This window comes from Brienomyrus brachyistius, chromosome 9 (genome assembly GCF_023856365.1).
Source record: "Brienomyrus brachyistius isolate T26 chromosome 9, BBRACH_0.4, whole genome shotgun sequence".
Classification (NCBI taxonomy): Eukaryota; Metazoa; Chordata; class Actinopteri; order Osteoglossiformes; family Mormyridae; genus Brienomyrus; species Brienomyrus brachyistius.
In genome coordinates this window covers 17,532,420-17,553,639 of record NC_064541.1, presented here as the reverse complement: position 1 = coordinate 17,553,639, position 21,220 = coordinate 17,532,420, and the positions used below count along the sequence as shown (strand labels likewise).

The window sequence follows — 21,220 nt, the reverse complement described above, 5'->3', positions numbered from 1 at the left end:
GTATCACGCTCTATTGCCAATCACATTACTCAGCCTCCAGCCAATCAGAGTGCCCATGCTGAATCCAGACCACCGTCAAAAGCATCTACAATGGGCACGCAAGTATCAGAACTGGACCTTGGGACAATCTAAGGGGACCTGGTCTGATGCATCCAATTTTCTGTTGCGTCCTGTGGACAGTTGGACGGGTGTAGGTCTTCTGTGGGATGCGTTACACCAACAAGTATGATGCACGGTAGCAAGGCTCCACGTTACGGTGTGTCATGACAAACTATTCCCATGATTGTCATCAAAATTATCTGTCATTTGTGCCGCAGTGACCCTTCTGTTGGTTTGTACCACATAGAATATCCCTCATTCACACACTGGATCGATATGTCTTGGCTGCCGAACACCCAGTCAACAGTTTGGTCCGAGGAGAGAAAAACCACAACCTCAGCAGGTACCTACGACAAGTCTTGCCGTTACGGAGATGATCATAACCTGGACCTTTATGAAGTCACTCAGATCTATATTGTGACCAATTTCTTCTGCATTCACTGCGAGTACCGAATGTTACTTTGCCATCTAATGTGTCACAGAGGTCGACATACGTCGTTTTTACAAAATAGTCAACATTATTCACTTCACATGGGTTCTGAGTGAAATGTTTTTATAATTTGCTGATCAGTGTTGACACAGCACACAGTGCACAACAATGAAATGCATCCTTTGCATTTAACCCATATGTGACATTCATGACATAGCAGGGGCAGCTAACAGGGAGCAGTGCTTGGGGGCGGTACCTTGCTCAGGGTACCTCAGTGGTACCTTGTTAACCATTAGACCACCACTGCCCACAGAATACATGTATATTTATATGTACCTTTAAACTGGGGACCAAATCATAGCCTCCATTTTAGTAATGAAGGCTGATCTGTTCTCTGAAAACCCACAGTCCGTAAAAGCGTTCTTCAAAGTGACCCAAATCATACGTGCTATCAGTCCGACTTCCATCATGCTCTGTACTTGTTCTTGTTTCATTGGTAACTCTGCTCCTCTCCTCGGCTCACTCCCTCCAGCACTCTGTCTCCTTTTTAAAATCTCTTCTTATGGCACGTCCATCTGCGCGTTCTCTGGACGTCTCGTCGTCGTGCCAGTCCTGGGCTTATGCCCAGTTCTCGTGGCACAAAGAAGCGCTCGGTCTCCCGACTGCGCCTCCGCTGCCATCTGAAACGGAGATAACAAAACCCGGTCCCAGTTTACTGGAATTCCTCATAAACTGCCCTCGTGTCCGAAAGAAACCCCGAAGCGTGTGAGGGGGGAAAAGGGCCGACTGCGCAGAGAGCGCCCCCATTAATCACCATTAGGTACTGCACACTAAGTCCTAGACATAAAGTGTAAATATATAAAACCTTCATTTAATCAATAATTCAAACACGAAAAAATATTGCAGGTAGGAAAACATTTTAATAAAACAATATTTTACTATAGGCTAACTTTATATGATGTCCGTCGTGCATCGTGTTGCGGGGGTAAAACGCCCTCTTTTTTTATAAATACAGATTAAATGATGCGACAATTGCGCCGCTCGCTTTCGGCCCTCGCCTGATTCTGAACACAGCATTTCATTCTTGTCCACATCCAATGAAAAAGGGGATGTGATGGAGGAGGGAGGGATATGGCCATTGCCGCTATAGTGACCCTAATCCAGCAGCGGCACAGCGCGTGCAAACGGGGATCGCATATAGATTTATCATGGGACCGTAGTCTTTCTTTTTTCCTACAAGCAACAAAATCAGGATTTTAAACACACTGTCACCTCAGTCAAGATGTGCTTAAATCACCACGCCGCCAAATAAAGCTAAAAGGTTTGCCTCTTATGCTTGATTTTTTTTCTTCTCTATTCAGGCTGCCTCGACGTTTTTCTGCACATATATGTATGTTTAATAAACGTCAGTATTACCGCAATTTGTTGTCAAGTAGCTTCAGAAAGTCGTGTTTTCTTGGAGTGTCATGTTATTTGTATTTTCAGTCAATCCCTTTCTGGGTGGAATAATTGAGCTTGTTTTACACTTGATAATTTGTTTAGCAAGATATTGTAAGGCTATAATAAAGACCGTATATAACTATCGTAATATAGAACACGACTTAGTGTGTCGATGCGGGGCAATTGACCTTGATTATGATTTGCAGTTTGAACTCCATTGCAGGAATAATTGACGAGAAAACTTACGGGGTTTTGTGTGAGGGAGAGAGACAGAATGTGTCGATTTGTGTTTTTTATGATGTTGAAGGAGAAGTGTTATAATCTATGGATCGGCTACGTTGCAATGAATGCATAAAATAACTCAAATCGCATAAAAACATAAAAATTACCTGCTGCATGTACCCAGATTTGTAGGAAACTTTTGAAGTATGTTTTCTGAATTACGGGAAAGTACTGAGAGTTTTTCCAAGGGTGGAAACCATGCACATCCCGTGAAACTCACATATTAACATTTTTAGGCACCCAGCCAAAGAATCTTTCGTGCAATTCAGTAACAACCGACAGAACAATGTATGTTAAAGTTAGAATGATCTGTTTGCGCCAACAAATGTATTTACGCAGAAAGATTTGTATGTTGATCTTTTTAATGCCCATATTTGACACTGAAAACTGAGGGACGCGCCGTCAATCGCTCCAATCCAGTCAGTAAAACTGTTTTGTACGAGTGTGAGAGGAGACTGGGCCTCTTAGCTTCCTGTCATTCCGAATCTCCCCTGTGCAGCAATCCCTCTCAGCCTGCCCGAGCTCACTTTTAGTCTTCTTCTGGAAGGAAAACTTAATCTTCGTGCATAGAGGCACAAGGGAAAGCCATGCATATAGTTATATAGTACATATATATACCCAACTTTTCATCCGTAAGTGATTTTTCTGAGGCGCTAGTTGAGAAATATAATACAAATTTAAAATAATGCACAAACGTAATACAATATTATATGCTAGATCTGCAAAGTATAATTTTAAACTGATGTGCTTAAGAATATTTAATTACACCTTAAATAGATGTGCTAATTGGAAGTACGGAAAATGAATAAATGTTAATTATATGTATTTTATTTGGAACATTAAGATAATTGCTAACGTTAAAAATTATGTCTTGTTACTTTTGGCTCGTTTTATTATCATAGTAAAAACGTCAAAATACTACGTCTAGCGTTTGGTCATGCGCATTGCTGTTACAGTATGGCAAGGGACGCTAGTGTCTGCTTGGAATATTGCTTTAAGTCATAAACTTCCTCATCAAGATATTTTCCGGCAATATAAAAGATGGTGGAAACATAATCAATTTAATAAGCATTCTGTATCTTACATCTTTACCTAGTTAACACATTACAGTGATCTTTACTGCTGCATCATTTTGACATCAATGGTGATCTGGTCTTCATCTAAATCCTAAGTAATTGGTAACACCATCCCAAGTTCCTGTTGCTCAGCCCTGGCCATTGGCTCGGTGGCTGCATGCTCCCTTCTTATCTACAGAGCTGCTTCCACGCATTGATGCTTTTTGCAGTGTCTTATCATGGGCTGCTTAAAGTCATGCTACTTTTCAGCTGAGTCAAGGTCTTGACCTGCTGACATGCTGGATGCTGACATGACCTGATGGACACAATGTGAAATTTGTGCCGATCTGTTGCAGATTTACTTGCCTGTGTTACTGTCACTGAACGGGGTCATTTACAAGACATTTTAAATTAAAAGTGTTGTTCAGTGTAATTTCACTGTCTGGGGGCTCAGCTGGCTGTGATCGGAAGGTTGCTGGTCCGAACCTGGTTTTGGCAGAATAGTCACCTCTGTGGTTCCTTGAGCAAGGACCTTACCTTCACCCAGCTTCATGGCACCTGCCGCAGGTGGCTTCCAAGCCTGATGTCACCTATATATGTGTCTCTGTGTCACTGGGAGAATTTCCCCGCAAAGGTTCAATAAAATGCTGTTATTATTATTATCATTGTCAAGGATAAAATGATGCAGAATCTATCTTATGATTGTAGAATAAAACAGGATTGATATGTCTCAAGAATGGCATTATTTATGTATATAAATACTTCTATGGTGCCCAAGTAAAGTGGTACACCAATAGAGGTTAGCATGGGCATTACATGCATACTGTGCAATTTTGAATGTAATGCTTCTCCATGGCAAAGACTCATCATTGTGTATGACACAGACGGCCATTGAAAGGAGTCATGTGATCGTGAGTGAATCACAGGCGAGGGGGAAAAAAAAATGCCACTCTTTTAGGAGGAGAGTGGTCAAGGCGGAACACTAGAGATTTTAGGCCCCATGAAAGCATAGCATATTGGGCCCCCAATCCACAGCAATCCAATTATGCTTACATTTTTAGGGGGTTGTAACTCAGAGACACTTAGTATGGTCCTAACCTACATCCCCTATACATCACATCTGGAGTAAGGGACGTCAGATTAGCTAATTCTCTGTTTTAATTATGTATATAATAATTTCTGTTATCATAAATATATGAGTTCTTTTATTCATTACACACAATGGATTTCCAAGCAAAGGACATTAAGTGAATGTAGGCATATGCTGTGCAAGAAGGTCAGAATAAGAAGCAGGGAAATTGATCCTGTCCTTAACTGGAACCTAGAGAAGACATTTGAAGCAGCAGCCTTAGCCTATAATAACCTTTCAGCTGCACTGTCCCCGTTACTTTTAAGGTTTTCTTCTGTCTCTGTTTCCTGTTGAGTTCTGGTGAGGATTTGCACACATGCTGATATGGGTCAGTGTGCTGATCATTAGCCACATGCTGGCTAAAATGCCTGAATGGGACCACAAACCTGCGAAATCTTGTTAAAGTCACAGCTTCTATATAGCAGTTACAGTTTGGACTTTCTTCTTTTGCTATTCCCTATTGTGTGGTTGGTCACTTGTGTTTCATGTATGTATTATGCAGAGGTCTGAGCCTTAACTGTTTTTTGTCTTAAGTGGTTTCCTGGGAGGGTTTTTATAAGGATATTTTGGACAGGCTAGTCTTTAGCCACCTTAGCTCAGAAGGTCCACCCACGGCTTACTGTTATTGGCTGGATTGAATCAAAATTAAGTGGTATCATGGCCTCTTCAAATCAGAGCAGTCTGTTCCTATTATCCCTGAGGTGGTCTCACTTCTTCCCCTCCCCTGCTTTTGGCGAGGCCTTGTCTGCTCATTGAGCTATTTCTCTCTCTTCGGCAGAGGAAGCGAAATGGACACAAAAGGAGTGTATCCATTTACAGGTTCTTTTCACGTTTGATCTATAAATGGGTAACAGGGCATAGAGATGTAATGCATACAACTGTGGTGTGAAGTTTCTAATGACAGTAAGCAGTGAAATATCTTAAAATGTTTCAAAAATGCTCATCTTTTTAATGGAGTTTCGTTATTAGTCTACTTATTCATTGTTATAGAGAAACTGGTGGAGTGAAGAATTGCAATAAAAAGTTTAATTGTGGTGAAGTTATGAAATTCACACAGTATTAAACAATCCAAACCGTTCAAAACCATAGTATAGACCAGCTCCCACGTATCACTGATGTTAGCTTACTGTCTTAAACTAAATCATGACTGAATATTGTACAACTGTCCTGTTAAGGTGCTATTTACACAAGGGGAGGTATTTTGTCATTCAAGAGGTTCTCTGCGGTCTCACAAATATTGAAGGTTTGAAGCTTGCATTCTCATCCACAGTTCAGTTTGACCTGCGTAAGACCAATGCAAGGTCCTCCGGACAGCGAAAGACAGGGTCCCCGGTTCCTGAATGACCACAGGAGCCAGACAGCAAGCACAAAGTCCTCAATGACGAGTGCTTTTCACAGTCTCTCGAAGGCTGTACACACTCTGGATTGTCAGTATTCCTTACACCGGTCCACTGGTCACCAGATCTACAAAGTAGCTTGTATTCTGTGTCTGAGGCACCAAGAGGCAAGCAGGTGTCTCAACTCGAGAATCCAAATCTGAGAGGCCATATTGCAGACTTATATTACAGAGCACACGCTTTATCTGTCACAGATGAGGGTTTGCACCAACTGTGCAGCCGTGAAAAGATCAGTTGCTATGTGCCATATATGTGCTATGTGGTGGAAGTGTGTCAGAGTTTATCAGAGGCTCTTGTTAAGTGTGAGGAGCAGCTAGCTTAATGAAGCCGGACTTGATTATACCAAACTAGAGGTGTGAAGCTACATGGCTTCCCATTGAGCCACATGGACTTAACACAATGCCTTTTAATTCTAAGAGGCCTGTCAAATAATCAGACATATACAGTAACTGTCACTGCACGGACGAGGCCAGGGGCCACACCCATCCATCAAAGAGTCAGACCACCCTGGAGAAGGATGTCATTCCATCACAGGGAACACAATATGGGGAATTTAGAGACACCGAGTCAAATTTTTCTGGACTTTGGGAGAAACCTGGAATACTCAGAGAAACCCTGTGCAATCTGGGAATAGCACGCAAGCTCCATACACATGAGGTGGGACTCAAAACCCTCAGCACTGGATGTGCTACGCACTGGCACTGTAGTCTGTCCAGCAGACTGTTCTTACACTGCCTCCTGCTTTCTTCATCTGTAGTCCCTTCCACCCTAGAGACAGATCTATTTCTGAGAATTTTGTATTTCTTGTTTTTATCTGTGATGGTTTCTGAGATATTACGTTTGGGACCTTGGTGCTGTCCGTCCTGGATTCACACCCATCAGTTCCACAGCAGCTACCTGATGTGCCTCCTTGCTCTGTGACGCTTCAGTTCTCCATGCTTATGAAATGATGATGTCTGATTCCCCCCCGGGAAGATGGCGGAGTGTCCATCAGACTCGGCCCATTGTCCTATACAGCCCTCGGCTCACATTCCTAAGCACAGCCCGTTCTCATGGTCCGGCGTGTAACAGTCACTCCTCAGCCTACACTTTCCAGAGTGCTCACAAAGCACACATTGTTCACCCCCCTCTGGAGAGAGAAAGCTCACAGCTGTATCACTGGATGGGGAGGGGGGGGGGGGGGTGGCGAACATCTCTGTGCTCCTGTTATGGAATGAGACCTGTGTGATCCTTCAGGGAAGAAAATGGAGGGAAATGATTTCATGTCTAGCTGGATTTTAGCTAATGAAAGAGCTGTTGTGCCATTTACAGCAATGTATGGTTATTGCTATAGTGCTGAATCTGAATCTATCGCAGTTAAAAAGAAATATAAGTATAATTTCTGGGTTGTGGGTTTATATTAAAATTCCGTCCATCCATCCATCCATCCATCAATCCATTTTCTGCCACTTATCGGGGGGTCGGGCTCCCTCACACCAGCCTTCTCCTCCAGCTCCTGGGGTCACTTTCCATTTGGACATGCCTGAAACACGTCCCCTGGGAGGCGTCTAGGAGATATCCTACATAGATGGTGAGGATAGGAACGTAGATCTGCTAGCAAATCAAAAGCATTGCCATCTGGCTCAGCTCTCTCTTCCCCAAAACAGAACACAGAACACTCCTTTCTTCCTTCACCCGTGAACAAGACCCAAAGATACTTAAACTCCTGCACTTGAGGCAGTAACTCTTCCCCCATCAGCAGAGGTCAATCCCCCCTTTTCTGTTTGAGAACCATGGCTTCGGACTTGGAGATGCTGATCCTCATCCTGGCCACCTCAGACTCAGCCGCAAACCGCCCCAGTGCATGCTGCAGGTCACAGCCCAATGACGTCAACAGATGCAGGACTAGTTCTGCCGGAGGTGAGAGTTGAAGTTCTCCCGGACAGAGGCCTCCACCAGATGCTCCCAGCACACCCTCACTATGCATTTGGGTCTACCAGGTCTATCCATCATCTTCCCCCGCCATCAGATCCAACTCACCATCAGGTGGTGATTAGTTGACAGCTTAGCTTCTCTCTTCACCCGAATGTCCAAAACATGCAGACGCAGGTCCAATGATACAATTACAACATCAATCATCGAGCTGCGGCCTTAGGTACTCTGGTGCCAGGTGCCCTAATGAACACCTTTAGGTTTCACTGTTGCTACCCACGTGAGCAATAAAGTCCCCCAACAGACCCAAAGAGAGCACCTTCCAGCACCCCATCCAAGGTCTCCAAGATAGATGGATACTCTGAACTGGTGTTCAACAGTCAGAGCCCTTCCCCTACATGGAATCAAAGAATGGTGACCCCCTTGTTCACCCGGGTAAACATACTGACACCAAACTGGGGGGCTATAAGTAGACCCACACCTGCCCAGCATCTCTCACCATGGACAACTGTGAGTGGAATAGAGGCCAGGCCCTTTCCAGGAGTTTGGTTCTGAGTCGTACGTTAAGGTGAGGAGAACTATAACTAGTCGATATCTCTCTGCCTCCTGGCTCACTTCGTTCCAGAGAGGTTACATACCATGTACCTATAGCCAGTTTTGGTGCTGATGATCAGTCTATCAACGCCCCTTTCGGGCTATTCCCAGCTGGGCCCCATGGGTAGCGGCCTGACCACCAGGCGGACACCCACAAGCTCCCTCCCCAGGCCTGGCTCCAGGGCAGGGCCCCGGTCTCCCGGGTCTAGGCGGGGTCACATCTCCCTCTATTGTACTCGTCATGGGGGTCTTTGTGAATCGCACTTAGTCTGGCCGCTTACCAAGGACCAATTTGCCTTAGGAGACCCTAATAGGGGCAATTGCCCCAGACAATATAGCCCCTAGGATCACATGGGGGGTATATTAAAACTGAAAAACAAATTAAATGATACCCAGTTTTTTTTACACATTACTTTAAAAAAATCCACCTGTAACAGTAATCCAATGCTAAGGATAAGTTCTGTGGGAGATGTGCATAGTCAGCAGAAAATAATGATGTGCTACATCAAACCTTCCATAAAATACCAAGGAGCAAAGCGAGGCTGGGACACTGACAGAATCACAGAGCACTATGGAGTTTATACGATATTGACTGCTTTAGTTTATTCACGCATCAGGGGTGTCATGCTGGTGCAGTGGCCAGTACTGATACCTCACACCTCTGGGACCTGGATTTGAGCCTGTTCCGTTTGCGGAGTTTGAATTGGAGTTACCAAGCTGTGAATGGTGTGTGAGCTGTGCCCTATGAAGGGTTGGTCCTCCATCCTGGGTTGTTCCCTGCCTTGTGCCCTATGAAGGGTTGGTGCTCCATCCTGGGTTGTTCCTTGCCTTGTGCCCTATGAAGGGTTGGTCCTCCATCCTGGGTTGTTCCCTGCCTTGTGCCCTATGAAGGGTTGGTGCTCCATCCTGGGTTGTTCCCTGCCTTGTGCCCTATGAAGGGTTGGTGCTCCATCCTGGGTTGTTCCCTGCCTTGTGCCCTATGAAGGGTTGGTGCTCCATCCTGGGTTGTTCCCTGCCTTGTGCCCTATGAAGCGTTGGTGCTCCATCCTGGGTTGTTCCCTGCCTTGTGCCCTATGAAGGGTTGGTCCTCCATCCTGGGTTGTTCCCTGCCTTGTGCCCTATGAAGGGTTGGTGCTCCATCCTGGGTTGTTCCTTGCCTTGTGCCCTATGAAGGGTTGGTCCTCCATCCTGGGTTGTTCCCTGCTTTGTGCCCTAAGAAGGGTTGGTGCTCCATCCTGGGTTGTTCCCTGCCTTGTGCCCTATGAAGGGTTGGTCCTCCATCCTGGGTTGTTCTTTGCCTTGTGCCCTATGAAGGGTTGGTCCTCCATCCTGGGTTGTTCCCTGCTTTGTGCCCTAAGAAGGGTTGGTGCTCCATCCTGGGTTGTTCCCTGCTTTGTACCCTATGAAGGGTTGGTCCTCCATCCTGGGTTGTTCCCTGCCTTGTGCCCCTGGAGTCAGGACCCCTCACAACCCTGAATAGGTTAAGCTGTTTCAGAAGATGGACGTGTTTAATGTTTGTAATTAGATGTGCAGGGACAGTACTTTCCAATTGACCTGTGTACTTAATAGAACAATATGTATCACTTTGTCATGAATCCCTCTTTTCCAAGCTGGCCTTACAAACAAATACCTGCTATCTTTCACAAATGCTGCCCACTTAGATGCTTATGACTGCTAAGTAATGAGTCCTGAACAAGGCACTCAGGACGCCTTCCTCAGCAATGCATTTACCTTTAATAAATACTTCATAAGTGCTAATAGGCAGTGTCTACAAACTTATAGTACCAGTCATGGTCAGGGAAGCTGGAGGTAGGACCCTGCAGGGAGTGTGTAGCCTATTTTTGTCAGGAAGCGCAGACTTAATAGTTAAGTGCTGAGTGGTAAAGCTTTTAATAACCCGTGGTGAAGAAGGGTGAGTTAGGGGCATGGAACTGGGGGGGGGGGGGGGCATCAGTAAGAATGGCATAATGGACAATCATGAAAAAAAAACACCTTCAAAAAAACATGAACTGATAAGATTTTATTAATAAAAGCCCCTTATTAATTTTGCTCCATTAAAATATCTGTAGTAAATATGCCCCCCACTTCTGCCATGAAATTATGCCCCCCACCCCCACCCCATTTAGATGTATTCTGTGGTCCATGGAAGCATGGGCTTCCTGGGGAGTCCTTGAACATGGACGATACCCAGTCATCTCCTTCGTGTCCCTGCCTGCTGCAGGACCTTCTCGTTTTAACGGTGAGCAAGGAGGACCAGCCTCTACTGTAGATGCCACAACACTCACAGCTTCTTGTCTTCAGTAGAGCAGCACAGTAAATCCCTCAGAAGATGCCGGGTTACATGGCACCCATTGGGAAGCGAAGGGTAAACTTGCAGCGTTCCCCTCCGGATTTTTAAGAACGGTTCATGGAATGTGGGCCCCTCATTTCCTGTGCTTACATACAAAAATGTTGTTTATGTCGCAGGCCAGTAGAGACTTGTCTCGGGATAGAGGGCTGGGTAAGATTCCGGGAGGTACACGAAAGTGGAAATATGAGTGCCTGGTGACGGGGATACGCCTTGAGCCGCGGCTTTGAAGCATGGCTCCGCCCGTGACGCACGGTCTTCTCCTCATGTTCCCTGCAGTCCTTCCCGTGCGGTGGCCTGGCCGTCAGGCTTGGGCCAGGGACCAGCGTGAGCGGCGGGAGATGACGGAAGGGGCCAGACCCCCGCAGCTGGAGTGCCCCATGTGGTGTGTACTGTGCCAGGGGGGGCAGGCCTGGCTGCAGCAGGTGCGCCGGTGGGCGGCTGAGGTCCTCTGGCTGCCAACAGGCTCCTTGGGCTTCAGGATCCCCCAGCTCTTCGATATCCACCAGGTTCCGAGGGTGAGTGGCCTTCATAGCGAAGACAGCAAAAACTGGGGGCGCTATGTGACTCAGTGGGTTGGGGTGCTGGGTATGTGAACGGCAGGTCGCTTGTTTAAATCCCCGAGTCAGCAAAACGATTTAACCGTAGGGCTCCTGAGCTATACTCTTAAAGCCAAATTGATCCAGGGATTGTGTCACCCAGCCTTCTCAAAAACAAATGTCAGTTTCCATAAATGTATTTGCTGAATAAATAAAATGAAACTCACACTGATGCAGTGTTGCATGACTAACACAGTACAAGGTCTGTTTTTCATTCAAATGAGTTTCCTTATCAATATGCCAGTGATTAATTATCTAGTTTTCACAGCATAAATAATATTTAGTAGAGACAAGTACTATTAAACAGGAATTTACTGGCAAGTTTCTCCTGCTCAGGGACCTTCTGATTGTCAGTAGATGTTTTGCAATTCTGCACGTCACAGTTTTACCTTAGAAACCTGCTGTCTCACCTGCTTGCGTGTCTTTGCCGGCATGCGTTTCTGCAGGTGTACCAAGAGGATGGTATCATGTCCGGGTACCGTCACCCACGCAGCTCGGTGCTGGACTGCATCCTCAGCAGCTTCCAGATGACCAACGAGACCGTCAACATCTGGACCCATTTCCTGGCCACCTGGTAAGCGGCCGCTTGATGGTCCATGGGCTGCAGACCCGCCATGAGGCTCTACCTCGCTTACCTTTCTTTGCATGTGTTGGTCGTGCATTTCTCATGCTTGTCACTCAAGCCCAACTTCAGTACCAGGAAGAAGAGAAACTACGCTTTTTTCTTTTTGATTATATTGTATCTTCCTGCACGCAGGCAGAATATTAGCCTGCAATCACGTTCTAGCACCAATGCATTAAACAGTGCAGCCATTTTAGGCACTGGTGTCCATCTTTTCAAAGTGTCAAGGAGTTGTCAAGCTTTCCAAAAGTATGCTAGTAGCAGATATTCATAACATACCCATTAAAATATCACAGATGCATCAAGAATTGCTTGGATAATTACACTTGTTACGGACTTCATGCTTATTTACCCACTTATAACCAACGAAGAAGTGCTCACATTACATACGTTTACTTAGAGCCACTGCTGCACTTTGATTCACTGTCGCTCCGACCATGAACTATGCTGTTGTAAGTGACATGTTTCGCCCGCACTCTCCGGACAGTCAGATCAGAGTCAAACATGCAGCATTTATTTTCCCCTGTTAGAGGCACTTAAAGGACGCATGGGAATATGTGTGCAACCCATTGTCACACAAGAGCCTCAAGTTCAGAGTTCAGTCACTAAGGAGTTTTGCTATACATAGATTTGAAATGATAATGAATCACATCTGTAATATTAACAGAAGTACATTAATCCATAACGCTTTTAAAAAAAAGCCTTTTCCCTTTATATTTTAATCTGCAACCGGCAGTTAAATCTCACCGTTGGCCAACCTTCCTCCCTCCCACTGCACGACGCCCACGCAGGGCCTCGGAGGGCTGAAATCTAGCACATGCCTCTTCTGATCTGCATGCCGGTGGCCACCTGCTTCCTGTCGCCCTACGGAACTGTCGGCTTTTTTCTCGAGGCTTCTCTCTCCAGCATTTCCCATGCCAGTCCTCAGGGACCCACAGACGTCCAGGTTTTTGCTCCCTCCCAGCTCCCTGCCAGACTGGGAGTGGATTGAGGAGTGGATTGTGAAACACTGTGAAACACTGCCCTGACAGAGTTTGAGGGAGGCGCTGTTCAGCGGTGGAGAAAGTACTCAAACAGTTTACCTAAGTAAAAGTACAAATAAACAGGCAAGAATGTACTCGAGTAAAAGTACCTCATTGGCCTTCCTACTTAAGTAAAAGTACTTGCTTGTAAATATATTTACAATATTAAAGTAAAAGTACTTGAATATGTAGTCCCCAATGCAACTGTGTAACATGGCATTAAGTATGTCTACTGTACGTATATTTTGTCAAACACAAAAGTTCAGGCATGAAAGTGTATTTTCCAATCTAAACATTTAAATCACGAAACACTAGTTTATAAGAGCTTCAGAAAGATATTCCATTTTGTTAAGTGAAATTAGGTTTGCATAATTTACCAGCTACAATGACTAATGGCACGCGGTTCAACAATAGTTCTAGTACTGATATATGTGCGTAGCGCTGCGCGATATATATCATGTGACAACAGACAAATATCTACCTTTTTGCATTATCTGTGTCATTTATTCTGTGTCATAAATCAGACTCTGAAACACAGCAGGGATACGAGCAGAAAAGAGGCCTGGACTGCAGCCGCTATGCAGTAGGTTCCAGACTCCCATACATACAGTAGGGCACCATTTCACATCACGGCCTGATCTGTACCACACGTGTTCCAGCTGTTCAGTGTTCTATTTACTGTTTTATGTTTTATTCATTAATATAAATGAAATTTAAAAAAATGTTCTAAATAAAAAGAAAAAAAAATGGATGGATGGATGGATGGATGAATTTATTAAAAAAATGTGCTATATCGTGATATATATCGTTATTGGGATATGAGAATTTGGTCATATCGCAAAGCCTTATATTACACATGCTATTCACAACTTACCAATGAGTTACCTGATCGCAAACATCCACGGATCACCTCTTGCCCTTTGCAGAGTCACAAAATGCAACAGGCAAAGGTTTCATTTCGATTTTGTATCTAAGAGCTGACAAGATTCAAAACGTCTGACACGTAACTCCATGCTTCAAGTCACTGGGCTGACAAAAGCCCCAAAACCTGTATTTTCTGTCCCATTACTACCTTTCCTTATATTATATAAGGAATATAATGTTTAGTGTCATCATCTTATATATATATAAAAAAGTGATTCTAAAATGTAATGCAACACTAGGAATGTAGCACAGTACAAAGTATTAGTACACAAAAGATCATGGTTTTTAATTTATACTTGTTTTACTTCTTCTCAATGGCACAGCAGAGAGTTTGATATTGGGGGAGGGACACAAATATTTAAATGTACAGTAAAGGTCTGTTTATTGGGGGGTATGTATGAATCCAAATTAAATATTTGGAGCCCCAATGCCCCTGTTAGTATTAGAGATCCATTTGGTCAGTATGATTCCTAAGATTATACTGGAAGCTGATGCCCTGTAATTCAGTTTCCCCTTAACTTCACTGCCTCTCTCTCTGATGATGACAGCCGCCCGACCCCCCCGCAGTGAGCGGATCCGTCCAACACCCCCCTCTCTCTGACGAGCGCGGCGGGCCGCCCGCCCTCTCTCCCTTGACAGGTACTTCCTGTGGCGCTTCAGCATGCTCTGCAGCTCTCTGGACTTCCTGTCGGAGAGCTACACGTGGCCCCTGCTGGTCTACATGCTGCTCATCTGCCTGTATCCCTTCACCTCCAGCTGTGCCCACACCTTCAGCACCATGTCGCCCGAGTCACGCCACATCTGTTACTTCTTTGACTACGGCGCCATCAGCCTCTACAGCCTGGGTATAGTGGCCCCCCTGCCAAGGCCCACTGTGCTGCCCCTTAGCACCTCCCTTAGTGCCTTCCTTAGCGCCTCCTACAGCACCTCCCTTAGCCTCGTTTAACACCTCCCTTAGTGCCTTCTTTAGCACATCCCTTAGTGCCTTCTACAGCACCACCCTTAGGCTCCTTTAACACGTCCCTTAGTGCCTTCCTTAGCACATCCCTTAGTGCCTTCCTTAGCGCCTCCTACAGCACCTCCCTTAGCTTCGTTTAACACCTCCCTTAGTGCCTTCCTTAGCACATCCCTTAGTGCCTTCCTTAGCGCCTCCTACAGCACCTCCCTTAGCTTCGTTTAACACTTCCCTTAGTGCCTTTCTTAGCACCTCCCTTAGTGCCCTCCTTAGCGCCTCCTACAGCACCTCCCTTAGCTTCGTTTAACACCTCCCTTAGTGCCTTCCTTAGCACATCCCTTAGCGCCTTCTACAGCACCACCCTTAGGCTCCTTTAACACCTGCCTTAGTGCCTTTCTTAGCACCTCCCTTAGTGCCCTCCTTAGCGCCTCCTACAGCACCTCCCTTAGTGCCCTCCTTAGCACCTCCTAGAGCACCTCCCTTAGTGCCTCCTAGAGCACCTCCCTTAGTGCCTCCTTTAACACCTCCCTTAGCACCTCTGCCAGGGATTCTCCTGTTTCTCTCCTTGTTTTGTCCGAACTCTGTAACTGCTGCAGCTGTTACCACCCTGCAAATGATCTGCATCCTTGATAAAGATCTGCTCTTCAAATTTTGGGGTTTGAATCTCACACCCACTCGGTGTATTTGCATGCACTCTCATTGTCATGTGGCTTTCCTCCCACGGTCTGTTTGGTGAACTGGCAACTCTAAATTGCCTGATGCCTGCTTGCCCTACAATGCACTGGCATTCCATCCAGGGTGTCCTCTGCCCTGTGCTGGCTAGGACAGGCTCCAATGTCCTCCTGTGACCCAGAACTGGATAAGGTCGATGGATGGATTCAAAGTGAATGACTATTTTAACTGGAGGTGTTTTGCTTGGCATTCTGCTTACAGGTTGTGCCATTACTTATGGAACTTATGTGATGCCCGATTGCTGGGTGAACACCTGGCTGCATGAGCACTTTGTAGCTTTGGCTGTTGGGAACACACTGGTGTGCACTGGCCTGTCCTGCTATTCCAGGTAAGAGGCACGACACACAGTGTCCCAACTGGGCATAATCTGTGCTCTTGGGTTGATTAGCTAATGACCGTGTGCTGTGCTTGTGCTTGTCTTACGAAACATCCGCATTTACAGCAAGAAATATCAGGTATCATTACTGGTGAAGTCATGACCTCTTTGCGGTCTCTGCCTAAAAGTGTTTACATTTTAATGACTAATGGCTGATGACACCTGTCTATAGCAACAGCAACAACAGCAATTGCTATTAAAGACCTTCTTTTGTGATGTGTGCGGTATAGAAGAACCAAAAATACTGCACATAATTAGTAAAGTGCACATAACCTTAAGAGTATCTTTCACATTATGATCAATGGTAAATCTTTGTATAGGTTCCTTGAGATGGAGTTTCCCCGCAAGAGTAAGATCTTGAGGACGGCAGCTTTTGTTTACCCCTTTATCTTCGACAATATCCCCCTCTTCCACAGAGTGAGTAGATTCCCCCTGGGTGGGAGTGATTAATGCCTGGAGGCTCTTCACTGCAGATCTGGACCTGAGTCTCACTGCATGTCCTCTCATCTCCGTAGCTCCTACTGTGCTGTGGAGATAGCTTTAGCCACAACGAGGCCTCGTCCAGCCACTGTTACCACCTGATCTTCGCCTTCCTCACCTGCTTCCTGTTCACCTCACACCTCCCCGAGAGACTGGCCCCAGGACGTTTCGATTACATCGGTGCGTCTCTTCAACTTTTGCCTTCTGTCTTTCTGCTTCAAAGTCCTTTTCAAACCCCCATTTTGTAATGTTTATCTCTGGTCCCTCCCTTAATCATACTACTTGTTTAAATATGAATTATAAACAGCAGGGCTGCCCAAATTTGCTCCTGGAGATCGACCACCATACAGAGCTTAGGTACAGCCCTAATTTAACACACCTGATACAGATAATCAGCTAAGCTTCAGCATAGCTCTCAAACTGAGATGATACTGAAAGGCCAGATTACCTGTAATATCTATAATTTTTTCATTTTAATCCCTTTCCATTTCCATTCATGTCCCTCTCCAATCTCTCCAATCCAGGCCACAGTCACCAGCTCTTCCATATCTGTGCTGTGGTGGGCACACACTTCCAGATGGAGGCGCTGTTGGCAGACATGACATCACGCAGTGCCTGGCTGATGGTCAACACTGCTGTTCCGTCACTCCTGGGCACTATAGGGGCCCTGGTCCTGGGCGTCCTGCTCAACCTTGGCATCATCGCCGCCTTCAGCGCTGCTCTGCTCCGGGTGCCGGGTCGCAGGCCTGCTAGTCACGCTATCGGCGCTCAAGGCTGCCCTGAGCTCAAGGAATAATGAAGGTGCTCATGTCACGCATTAATCACATGCTCAGTGGCGTGTTTGACATGCTCGCGTAAACACCTCATTCAGCCTCTGACGGTGACCTTCAGAGACCCTCTGGAATTTAAACTCCTCCGTTAGCCTCAATGCCCTGTGCAGTTTGCTCTGGGTGATTTTTAAACACTAGCATGCTAAAACTTTTATTTAGATTTTATTGCACACTAAGTTAAAGACCCAGTTATAATGGAAATGGTCACCTCTGGAATCCTGACATGCAGGTAATTTAGGAAGTATTTTAATTGTTTAATACTTGTTAAGGCCAAATTATTTTCTGAGATGTATATGAAGTCAGAGATGGACGTGAAGTCACAAAGCACAAAATATCTGACAAAGCTAAAATCACGGTATGACCCAATTGTTCGAAAATCTGTTTAATTATACTTAGGATAATTATAATATATTTGTTGTACTCCTGTTACATTTGTTTATTTCTTAGGCCTATACTAATCAAACTATGAAAGAAAGCTGTCAGTAAAATGATTTTCAATATATAAATCTTAGCCATACACAGCTTTTCCCTCGGCACTAACCGTGCGCGATAACAATGTTTAACATTCTGTGTATTTAGTTCAGTGCCTAATTGTGTGGTGGAGTCAACTTCTCAGTTATTCCCTAAAGTTCACTAATGCTGACTAAGGTTTCTTTTTATAACTTAGTAAATGTATATATTTTTGAAAAGGTGCTTTCATTTTTTGACATTATGTCAGTGGTGGATCAAAAGTACAGTTTTAGTTCTCATTCCAGAGCACTGGAAAAAGAACCACCAAAGAGTGCGGATTAGTATGTTTACGGACAAGTGCCAATCTGTGAGTTAAAAAGGACCACATCTTAAGGCTCTGCAAACTTTAAAGCTGGAGATATTTTGTTTCATCCTATGCGTGAGGAGCATTTTTAGCATTCTTAATTTTTAGTAAACCAATTTATAAGAACAAAATGAAAATCCATCCATCCATCTTCCAAGCAGGGCGTCCGGAGCCTATCCCGGAAGCTATGGGCACGAGGTAGGGAACAACCCAGGATGGGGGGCCAGCCCATCGCAGGGCACACTCACACACACACGCACACGCACACGCACACCTACGGGCAATTTAGCAACTCCAATTAGCCTCAGTATGTTTTTGGACTGTGGGGGGGAACCGGAGTACCTGGAGGAAACCCCACGACGACAGGGGGAGAACATGCAAACTCTGCACACACGTAATGCAGGCAGAGACTCGAACCCGGGTCCCAGAGGTGTGATGCAACAGTGCTAACCACTGCACCACCATGCCGCCCCCCAAAATGATAATATTACACTAAAATAATGAAACAGCCACATGAGTTAGTTGGCACCTTACAAGAGCATGTAATTCAAAATATATAAGCATAGATCTAAGGTTTTCAGAAACACATTTTGCACACTAAAAACAAATAAAAGATGCCGTGTTAAATAGGTAACTAAACTTTCTAGAATAGTCCTTATGTCTGCAGCTAGAGTATGCAATTGTGTTTTCATAATGTAATGAGAAATATTGTGTTAAGTGCAGTTATGTCTCTCAGACACATGAAATTTGGCCGATTTGCTTCCTGAGATTTGGTTTGAAGTGCCTTCCTCAAACATGTCTTGCCCATTTTTTCCCCCTGAGTTTTAGTCATGTGGAGTAGTGAGCTATCAAAAGGATTAATGGATCAGGAAGGTAGGGTAAGTGACATCATGGTCAGTGGGAGAGACGTGTAGTGCACTTGAGGAAAGTCCAGAGTTTTATGTGGGACTTAAACGGAGGTCGTGCAGCAGGTTTTACAAAATAAAGCAAAGCTTTACCGTACGAGAAACGCGAGATAGTCGGTGAGAGTCGTGCTCCGGAAAGAAGGACGGCTGCGTTTGTTTCTTTATTTATTGTGGTCAGAAAAAAAGCTACAACGGCTACCACCGCCTTCTGTTTCCTTGAGCAGAGTTGACATTATTCGCTGCCGTTTTTAAGCCTTAAATTCACTGACCGGTGGATTATCCATAGTGTGTGATTGAGGCAGAAACCAACACACGCTAACGCTTAACTGGTCCAAATGACAGTTACCTCAACCCGATTGTGTTTCGTGTTTCCAGTTGGTCGCTTCTCCTTACGTTGCCGATAAAAGTATGCAGATCAGTTGTGTGTTTGCATGTAAAACTGTGTGAAACCCGACCCCTTATAGGAAATTTCATGGGGCTCCTACAGCCTCATAACTAGCAATCTAAAAAGAGCACGGCTACTTGGAGGTCCTATGAATCCCAAAAACACTGAGCATGATGGAAATGCTCATTATTGCACATTGTTAAGAATTTAATACTAGTAGCCTTGTGATATTTATCTAAAATCTGTGTGAAACCCCTCTTCAACAGTATCTGTTGATTTATGTGACTATTTCAAAGTCGGACATGGCATATTGGTGAAAACAGTAGGAGATAAACCTTCCGTTGCCTTTGATGTGGCTGCTTTCACGTTACATTGGCGATAATAAGCTACAGGAGTACAATTCCACATCCAGCCGACTGAGGTCATCGGCAAACAGCGTGGACCTGCACAGTAAATCCAGCGGTCTGTTTGAGCAATACAGACTCTCAAAGGGCTGATTTAAGCCTGTTGGTTTTGCTGTGTTCAGGATCTATTGTGTTTGAAATTTACATCTTCAGAAATTTTGAATGCATCAAACCGAACATTAGAGATTTATAACTTTAGAACTATGTAGAAATTGATTTTTTTTAGTTAATTGAGGTGCTTTCCACTGGATTTTGAAGTGTTTTTTTATTCCTGCTTAAATTTTAGTTCTTTGTCCTTCAAAAGGGCACAAGATATTTTGAACAACTGTTCACTTTGAATTATTGAGTTAACTGTTTACTTGGAAAAATATATTGTTTAACATTTATACAGTGTTTTTGGAATAAAAATGACTGACTACATTGCTGATGAGAGTTATTGGTCTATCTCTGAATGGAAAATGTTTTTTCTGGTGTGACGGGAATAAAACCATTTTATATTGTTATAGAAATTACAGTATATACATTAATGTTATAACTATGATTGCAATTGTCTGAAAAATCTTATTCAAAGACCCTTTTTTTTGACTAATTTTTCTTAAATATTGACAGACAACTGTATATATTTTTTATACGTTTTGTCTAATTTAGTAAACGAATGTATATTTTACACCATTATAAAAAGCACAACTTCATAGTTTCCTTTATCCATTCATTTTTCAGTCAAGACTTATCTGGTTAGAGTGACCCTGAATCTAAGCAATTAAAATGATTAAGAGCAGTGACAACTCACAGACACAGCCAGGAAGACTCACAGACACAGCCAAGAGGACTCACAGACACAGCCAGGAAGACTCACAGACACAGCCAAGAGGACTCACAGACACAGCCAGGAGGACTCACAGACACAGCCAAGAGGACTCACAGACACAGCCAGGAGGACTCACAGACACAGCCAAGAGGACTCACAGACACAGCCAAGAGGACTCACAGACACAGCCAGGAGGACTCACAGACACAGCCAGGAGGACTCACAGACACAACCAAGAGGACTCACAGATGCTGCCAGGAGGACTCACAGATGCTGCCAGGAGGACTCACAGACAGCCAGGAGGACTCACAGAAGCAACTATGAGGAGTCAGCAGCTCTAAGCAGCGTTCGCTTTGATTGGTCTAACAGTAAATGCCAAGCCATCTGAGATCCTGGTATATCTATAGTATCCCTTCCAGTGATCATGTTTTCATTAGCTTTCACTTTTTTCATGCTTTGGGGATGGGATTTTCTTTTCTCAGTTTTAATACATTCTTCCATTAAAGTGGGTTTTATAAGAGCAGTTTTAATTAAGAATCTTGTTAAAGGGTACAATAGCAAGGTACTTACTAGAATTTGGACTGATAACCTTCTTAAGCGCATTTACATTGATTAATGAACACTTTCAAATACTGTTCAATTTTTTCCTTTTTCTCTCTATATTTCAAAAGAAAATAAGT

At 44.5% G+C, this 21,220-nt stretch overlaps 1 protein-coding gene across 2 annotated transcripts; it reads left to right on the top strand.

The window, feature by feature from the left end:
- Positions 1–1,668: 1,668 nt before the first annotated feature.
- Positions 1,669–20,157, top strand: paqr6 (progestin and adipoQ receptor family member VI). 2 transcript variants are annotated; one of them, XM_049025320.1, is made up of 8 exons: positions 1,669–1,850; positions 10,964–11,202; positions 11,730–11,857; positions 14,491–14,696; positions 15,740–15,866; positions 16,235–16,331; positions 16,430–16,574; positions 16,919–20,157. In XM_049025320.1, the coding sequence occupies exons 2-8, from the start codon at positions 11,026–11,028 to the stop codon at positions 17,188–17,190; spliced, it is 1,152 nt and encodes a 383-aa protein (XP_048881277.1). In that variant the 5' UTR covers positions 1,669–1,850; positions 10,964–11,025; the 3' UTR covers positions 17,191–20,157. The 2 variants fall into 2 exon arrangements, with proteins under 2 accessions (XP_048881277.1, XP_048881276.1); XM_049025319.1 differs by lacking the exon at positions 1,669–1,850 and having other exon boundaries at positions 10,911–11,202.
- Positions 20,158–21,220: the final 1,063 nt, after the last annotated feature.

What these genes read in the sequence shown, in the direction of transcription:
- paqr6 (XM_049025319.1), top strand. Translation starts at nt 10,918, where the DNA reads ATGGCTCCGCCCGTGACGCACGGTCTTCTCCTCATGTTCCCTGCAGTC. An exon ending in ATATCCACCAGGTTCCGAGG is followed by an intron (nt 11,203 to 11,729) that starts GTGAGTGGCCTT and finishes GCGTTTCTGCAG; the next exon opens with GTGTACCAAGAGGATGGTAT. An exon ending in ATATCCCCCTCTTCCACAGA is followed by an intron (nt 16,332 to 16,429) that starts GTGAGTAGATTC and finishes TCATCTCCGTAG; the next exon opens with CTCCTACTGTGCTGTGGAGA.